The sequence below is a fragment of the Scyliorhinus torazame genome, chromosome 11 (genome assembly GCF_047496885.1).
Source record: "Scyliorhinus torazame isolate Kashiwa2021f chromosome 11, sScyTor2.1, whole genome shotgun sequence".
In the NCBI taxonomy this organism is placed as follows: Eukaryota; Metazoa; Chordata; class Chondrichthyes; order Carcharhiniformes; family Scyliorhinidae; genus Scyliorhinus; species Scyliorhinus torazame.
In genome coordinates, this window is record NC_092717.1 from 31,701,574 (window position 1) to 31,709,903 (window position 8,330).

Here is an 8,330-nt window from a genome sequence, read left to right on the forward strand (position 1 = left end):
AGTCCAGCGATGGCCCAGGGTGTGCACGCGCCGCTGGTCATTCGAACAAATGACGGACAGCGTGTGCCGCAGGAGGCTCCGTCTCAACAAGGAGACGGTGCGACACCTGTGCCATTTTCTCGCTGACTTGGCACCACGTGGAGGAGGAGGACACCTGCTCTCGGTGGCCGTCAAGGTCACTGCAGCCCTGAACTTTTATGCCACAGGATCCTTCCAGGGCTCGAGTGGGGACCTGTGTGGTATCTCACAGGCCACAGCCCATAGGTGCCTCCGACAGGTTATGAATGCCCTGTTTTCCCAGGCGGAAGACTACATCATTTTTGACATGGACCAGGCCCAACTGGATGCCCGGGCAGCAGGTTTCTCCGCCATTGACAGGATGCCCCTGGCCCAGGGAGTCATAGATGTCGCACATGTTGCCCTGCGCTCACCGGGCCATCTCGGGGTGCTCTATGTTAACCGAAAGGGGTGTAGGGGTGCGATTGGAAAATCCTGCCCATAAACTTGCTTTTACACAGCGCCTTTGAAGAAGTAAAATGCCCCAAGGGAGTCTCTGGGAGCGATTATCAAGCAGAATTTGGCACTTAACCACATAAAGAGATATTTAGACCACCGGGTCAAAGCAATAGGCTTTAAAGAGCAACTTAAAGCAGAAAAGTGAGATAAATAGATGGGGCGGTTTAGGGAGGAAATTCCAGAGCTTAGAGCCTAGGTAGCTGAAGGCACAATCAACATGGGTGGAACAATAACATTTGGGGATGGGTAAGAGGCCTGAACTGGAAGAGTCATTGGAAAGTTGCGGAGATGGAGGTGGTTACAGAGTTGGGGAGGGTAAGACCAGGAGGGATTGGAAAACAAGGGTTAGTACATTTAAATTGAGGTGCTGCCAGCCCGCTGTTGCCCAGGTGGGTCAACAGTGCCTGCTGCAAGTTAAGACACAGGCAGCAGAGTTTTGGATGAACTCAAGTATCCAGTGGCTGCAAGTTGGCATGCTGACCAGGACAGCAATGGAATATTTGAGTCTAGATATAAGAAAAAAGTGTGGGAGGGTTCCAGCAGCATATGAGCTGTGGCAGGTCAGATATGGGCATTGTTTGGAGGAGGAAATTGACTGTCTTGATGAAATGGTGAATATGGGACTCCAAGGTTGCAAATAGTCTGGTTCAACCTCAAACTATGGCCAGGGGGGGGATAGATTCAGTGGCTAAACTACAATAGATTTCAAGCTGAGTGGTTTTACTTGGTTAAATTTCCATCAGTATTCCTGTGGACACTTTAGAGAGTTCCTCATCCGAGGTGCTGATAAGTCCAGAGAGTTTAAGCAAAGGTTAAATGAATGAGGTATATCTCCACGGGGACAGGTTGTGAACTATGTATTGGGCAAATATAAACTCCACCAATATTAATTTCAGGATATCTCAGCGGTACGTCTTCACCTGGTTGAACAAATCAAGTTACTGCTTGAAATATTAAACCAAAACATTGTACTGACTGTCATCCCTTTTTCACATAGGTTAAGAAGACAGCAGACGAGTTCACTGTTTGGAATGAAGCGAAGCTCGGTGTACAGCCCTGACGACTCTGCAGAAGCGATCAGTGAAGAAGATGACCTGGATCTCGAAGTGAAGTAAGATAATGGATTGAGTGCAACCATTGTGAAAACAGGAGAACTAGCAAAAGAGAAAATGAACGACTTCTCTTCAGGGTCAAACGCCAAAGAAACAGCTTCTGTCAAGGAAAAGAATGAAATGAAATGGCAAAACATTTGGGATGAATTAAATCAAAGCTCTGAGATCCATCAGAGATTTAAGCTACCTTTCAGCAGGAAGACATGATAATTATATGAAACATTGGGTTCTACAATCCATCAGCCGTGTGGAATATGACAATATATTTTGAACCATAGAGTCAGAAACTTTTTTATTCATTGGTACTGGAGGTGTGCTCTGTCAATTGGTCTGAAAACCCTAATACTCGAGACTTGAGGGGTAAATTGATGATCCTGACCTTACTCTTTTAAGGGGTAAATGTGTCCGTCCTTTGCTACTGTGTGAGTGTTTGGTTGAGAGTGAAGGGCGCGGATGGCCCTCAATTCATGTCAGGAAGTGCCTGGATTCTGGTCAGCATCCAACACTTTAACAGCTGGTTTTGATCAAGAGTGCACTGTGAGGGAATCATCCACAGAACTGCTTCGAGACGAAGCCCCAGCCCACAATGCCAACTCACTCATTGGCTTTACCAATCAGTACAAACCATTCCCTGATAATGCCAGCTACAACAGCCTTACGCGCAGAGTATATGCATTGTCGAGTCAAGCAGGAAGGCCTCAGCATCGGCACCTCTGTCCTCCCACGTTTGAATTGTTGCCGCAATGAGTTCTTTTGGATCCTCACTCTTTTTGCTCTTCCACCTGATTGAAACAGGGAGCTTATCCGTTTCCGTGCTGTTTAACATTAGGATATAAACCTTTTCATTGCAGGTTTGGACTTTGCTTTCTTATCATTTTGCTGGGCAGGACTTTGGGTTGAGTCCCCGCTGCTGGTGTCAAATGGGGTCATAACCCCATAGAGTATGGGAAACAGCTTTCCCCAAATTGGCCAATTAGTGGCCCGAGGACGGGCTCCCACCTAATGGAGGACGGTGCACAGGCTCTTGAAGCTGGAGGGAACAGTAGCAAACAGTTCGAGAGGCCACCTCCATTTTGACTGAGCCACCTCTCTCCAACTTTAAACATTTAAATTTCAATGTGCCCTCAGGTGCGCCTCCCCCCAGCCTCCACAGGGCGGCCTGTGGCTACAGCTGTGCCCAGCCAAGAGGGGAGGGCCTTAACGTCTGCCTGGATTGTTGCACACACACCCATTTCAGCTGTTCCTGCAGTAACAGCATTTTCTGCTGTTTGTCACTGAATTCTTGCAACAACACAGGGTTCCTTCTATAAAATCGTCAACACACAGCATTTATGGTAACGGCGCTGCCACCCTCTGCTCTCAGCCTCCTATAGAGTGTGGACTTTCCATCAGTTCGGTCAGTGCGGCCACGGATTCAGGAGAGGGGAGGATGCTCAGCAGAATGAGGAAAGATAATTGTGCCTGCACCTTGATCACCCGGTGCTGAATATAGGAATGGGCCCAGGAGCCTTGTTTCCAGAAACAGCTACTTTACCATGTCTCCTGTCTTCACCATCTCCACTTGATTCAGGGACATTTTAGCACCGAGCTGCACATTGACGGACATGTTGCTCTAAAAGTCACCACAGAATTCAACTTGTTTTGTGATTGATCTATTTAAACCAACATTTGGTGATATTTAAGATGCATTGAAGTGACATGGAAGGCTTATGTGGCATTGAAAACCAAAGGAGAACTATACGGCACACTTGAATAAAGCGGAGCCTTTAATTCCATCACCATGCTCTTGTCGCACTAGAGAAACAGGAAAATATAGGTGAACTGTCAGTAGCCACGATGCTCTCATTTTGCAGTGCCACCACTGTACCAACACCATTACACCTGGGCAGAAAGGCCCAACTGGTTGCTGCAGGGATAGAGTTACTTCCTGGAGCACTGCCTGTTGACACCTGTGAAGAATTCCTGAACTGACGCTAGCAGGAATTAACATATTCATGTTCCACATGAATCCAGATCAAACGCGGTTGGCAGGTTGAGCAAGATTCTGCTGCCTTGATGTTGTCCAGAGTCGATCACTAAAGTTATTATCCTCTGCCACACCTTACAACCAAATGAGTAGGAGGGAGAGAAGGTGGGAAAAGCTGATGTACAGCCAAGAAAACTGCTGTAGTAATTCAGAACGGGAAATGCTGGGGAAAAGAATTAGCCGGTCTGGCAGCATCTGTGGAGATACAGAGTTAACATTTTGAGCCCAATATGACTCTTCCAGTTTCTCCAGCATTTTCTATTTTTATTTCACGTTTCCAGAATTTGCAGTATCTACCTTTTATTTCGATGTCTTAATTGTTTGATATACAGGACTTTCACACAGAAGCAGCACGGTAGCATTGTGGATAGCACAATTGCTTCACTGCTCCAGGGTCCCAGGTTCGATTCCGGCTTGGGTCACTGTCTGTGCGGAGTCTGCACATCCTCCCCGTGTGTGCGTGGGTTTCCTCCGGGTGCTCCGGTTTCCTCCCACAGTCCAAAGATGTGCAGGTTAGGTGGATTGGCCATGATAAATTGCCCTTAGTGTCCAAAATTGCCCATAGGGTTGGGTGGGGTTACTGGGTTATGGGGATAGGGTGGAGGTGTGGACCTTGGGTAGGGTGCTCTTTCCAAGAGCCGGTGCAGACTCGATGGGCCGAATGGCCTCCTTCTGCACTGTAAATTCTATGATAATCTATGAAGTTCCATTTTAAGGCCCTGCCTATCATAGTCCTTTATTAAAGTTAGGGGCTAATTCACAGTGCTACAATCTTTTGCATAAAAAGGTGACCACATTTGGTTTATTCATTCATGAGATGTGGGCACCTAGCTAGGCCAGCATTTATTATCCATCTCTAATTGCCCTTAAGAATGTGGTGGTGAGCTGCCTTCTTGAACCACTGCAGGCCATGAGGTGTAGGTACACCCACAGCTAGATAGGAATGTTCAGGTTTTTGACCCAGGGACAGTAGAGTGATATAGTTCAAACTCAGGATGATAGGCGTCCTGGAGGGGCATTTGCAGCTGATGTGGTTCCTTTTTCGTGGGTAGAAGGTGTGGGATTGGAAGGTGCTATTGAAGGAGCCTTATCGAGTTTCTGCAGTGCCTCTCATAGATGTGTCTGTGGCGGTGGGAGTGAATGTTTAAGGTGGTGGATGTGGTGTCAATAAAACAGGTAGCCTTGACCTGGATGCTGATGAGCTTCTTGAGTGTTGTTGGAGCTGCACTCATCCAGGAATTAACAATCTGTTTTCCCTATTTACAACATCCTTCCCTATTATATCAGCCTGTATCCCAGTGTTTGCAAGAATCATACGTGCTTGCTGAATATAAAGGACTAATTCTACCCCTGTCCTCCTGGCCAAAATCCTGGAACTCCCTCCCTAACAGCACGGTGGGTATACCTACACTACACGAACTGCAGCGGTTCAAGAAGACAACTCATCACCACCTTCTCAATGCAACTAGGGATGGGCAATAAATGCTGACCTAGCCAGAAGTGCCGACATCCCCTAAATGAATTTTAAAAAACATGGAAAAAACATGAAGTACCAAATGGACTTGTTAATACAACAACAATTTATATTTATATAGTGCCATTAATGTAATAAAGTTTCATAGGAGCTAAATAAAACAAATTATGACACCTAGTCACCCAAGGATATATTAGGTCAGATGACCAAAAGCTTGTCCGAAGTGTTAGGTTTTAAGGAGCGTCTTAAAGAATAAAAGCAAGACAGTGAGGTGGAGAAGTGTAGGGAGAGTATTCCAGAGCTTGGGCTGAGGCAACTGATGGTGGAGTGATTAAAAATCTGGTATGTTCAAAGGGCAGAATTAGAGGAGCACAGATATCTGAAGAGGGTTGTGAGGCTGGAGGAGATAGGCGAGGCCTTGGAGCGATTGGAAAATATAGATGAGAATTTTAAGATCAAGGTATTCTCTATAACATCAAATAGATAAGAAGCTTGTCTCCATCAGCTGGAATTGCCTGCCTTCACTCTACCGACATGGTAGCCAGTGGGTGTATAATATAAGGATGAGACCAGTTTTTTCATGGTATGTGGCCGATTTGATGCCGAGTTGTGGGTCATAGAAGATAAGATTTACAGCATAACAGACCTCATATCTGTTTCAGCTCATTGCCAGCACAATTTACAACTAAATTAACTATCCTCCTTATCCCCATAGTAGCTTTGTTTATGATTGGTGGACATGCAGTGAAATCACTCTTCTTATTTGAATTAGCAAGTTTTATTAAACTGTCCCTTGATTATCTTCCTTAATGCAGTGAATTACTTGATTTCTTGCATGGTCTATTAATGCGATAAACAATGTTGACCCTGTTGGCCACTTCCTTTGCTGCTCATTGATGTGGTTTGGAAAATTCACTTTAGCCCTGTGGTAGCCGCCACTAACTGTATATTAGATGTAGTACGGTAAGGCTCCTGTACTAGAGGTACATGGGTAAATCCCTGCCTGCTGGCTCCGCCTAGTAGGCGGCGTATAAATGTGTGTGCTCACCGGAGCTGCTCCCACTCTGATAACAGCTACAGGAGGCCACACATCTTTGCTCAATTATGCCTCGATTATTCACTACTCTCGTCTTTGTAGTAATTGATAGTGCATCAAGCCCCAGAATGTGTCGCCTTCCTCTGGCCCACTCTCCAACAGTGCATGCAGAGTCTCCCTCTTACAGGAAATGTTTCTGGGCTTTGGCCCTGGGTGCATAGCTGTTCCCTTGAGTGAAATTAAGAGCTTCTGTATGAGCTATACCCCATCCACCAAACATGCAAGGTACGTAACTTGGCCTTCCTGGTCAAATCTGACCAATCCACCCACAGCAACATCAAGACTTGCAATTATATAGTTCATTTGTTTTGTGGAAAGATGGTGATTCACGGAGACAGATCAGAAAATGAAGGGACAATGAGGAATTTGGGCAAAACAAAAATTAAAAACACATGGATTTAAAAGGAGGACCTTAAAGGAGAAGGGGAAGGTGGGGAGACCGAGGGGGTGGTGGAGGGGCGGAGGGAGGGTGGTTGGAATTGCAGAGCGTTGGGCTTAAGCAGCTGACAGCTCAGCAACCAATGGTGGGACAATGGGCTGGAGTTTGACTAACAGTTTTTTTGGGGGGGGGTCGGGGGGCAAGTTGTGAAGCTGGAGGAATTAAAGAAACCAAGGACATGAAGTGATTTAAACAGAGAGAAGCAACTTTGAACTTTCGGGAACCTGGGAGCCAATTTAAGTCAAAGAGAACAGGACTAATGGGTGAGTGGAATACAATACAGGCAGCAGAGTCTGTATGATCGAAAGCTTATGGAGGATGGAGATCAGCAGGCCTATCAGCAGAGCATTGCAGAAGTCAAAACTGCAGGTGACAAAGGGCAGACAGGTTTCCGCAGAAGGTGGGTCAATGTAGACAATGGGTGGGATTTGACGAGAAAAAACAGTCCCATTTTGGGTGCATTTAGCAAGGTATTTCTCGGTGCCTGCAGTGCTGTGAACGGCCCTGTTAATCAATGGGGCTCTGTATTTCCTCGAGGCGGCAGTTGCCTTCATTTCCCGCACTGATGAGCTGAGATGGCCTCGTCAGTGCAGGAAGAGATCGGGACACCATTTGTAAATGCCGCCCCGATCTCTCAACCCCCCCCTCCCCCCACCGTGGCTTCCGGAACCCCCCTCCCCTCCCACCCCGGTGCCCCAACTTACCGATTGGGGAGTCATCGAGCCCCCCTTGGCCCATCTCAGAAGGGCAGGGCACACCCAGGCCCGATCCCCAGCATGGGCAAACTGGCACAGGGCACCTTGGCACGCCCAGCCTGGCACCTTGACAGTGCCAGGGTGACTTCAGGGGTGCCTTGATTCCACCCTGCCCAGAGCCCGACCGCCCGGAGACCTCGATCGCCTGGGAGACTCACCCCAGTTGCCGTTATGTTTGGTCCGCGTTTGTGTGGACCAGTGCTAAATGGCACCATGGTGAGGTTTGCCAGGTGCAGTTGTTCTATCCCGCACCATGAGATACTCTGGCGCAGACATATTCAAATGAGGCTAACTGCTCCCTTGAATGTGCAAATCTGGATCTCCAGTGCAAGCGACATCCAGATTGCGATGTCTTACGAGATCTCATTAGAACTCACATGGCATCCCTGTAAATCTCATGAGAGGCCTCTCGCAAGGTTAACCGGCCTTGTCGCGTCACCGAGTCGGGCCGTATGATCTTGCAGATTGATTCCGAGGCGGTCTTTATGATGGACAAGGTATGGGAAGCTCAACCCTCAAATGCCAGGGTGGCAAACCACCTGTGACAATGGTCACGGAGAGAGATGGAATTGTGGAAAGGACATGGAATTAGTGACAACTTCAGTCTTCCCAATTTTAACTGGTTGGATTTTCAGCTGATTCAAGATGGATGTTTGACAAGCAAACACAGAAGGAGCAAAGAGCTTGAGGGAGGTGGAGCTGGGTGCTGTCAGCATACATTTTGAAGCTGACCTCTTAAACTATGGGTGATGCTGCCAAGTGGCAGCACGTAGATGAGGAAGTGATAGGGACTAAGGATCCGAGGAGGACTCGAGGTGTAAGAATTGAGGGGGTAAGAAAGTAATTGCTACAGATGCACTGGCAATGACTAGAGATGGGTGTGGCGCACAAAGACTCCGTGAGACAAATAGA

At 47.3% G+C, this 8,330-nt stretch overlaps 1 protein-coding gene across 2 annotated transcripts in view; it reads left to right on the plus strand.

Annotated features, from left to right (window-relative positions):
• The window catches only part of LOC140385218 (coiled-coil domain-containing protein 102A-like), a 711,322-nt gene extending 704,683 nt beyond the window's left edge, over window positions 1-6,639 (plus strand). For both annotated transcript variants that reach the window (XM_072467126.1, XM_072467125.1), the window contains exon 9: window positions 1,514-6,639. In XM_072467126.1, the coding sequence (XP_072323227.1) occupies window positions 1,514-1,631 (118 nt within the window). In that variant the 3' untranslated portion in view covers window positions 1,632-6,639. The remainder of the gene's footprint in view (window positions 1-1,513) is intronic.
• Window positions 6,640-8,330: the final 1,691 nt, after the last annotated feature.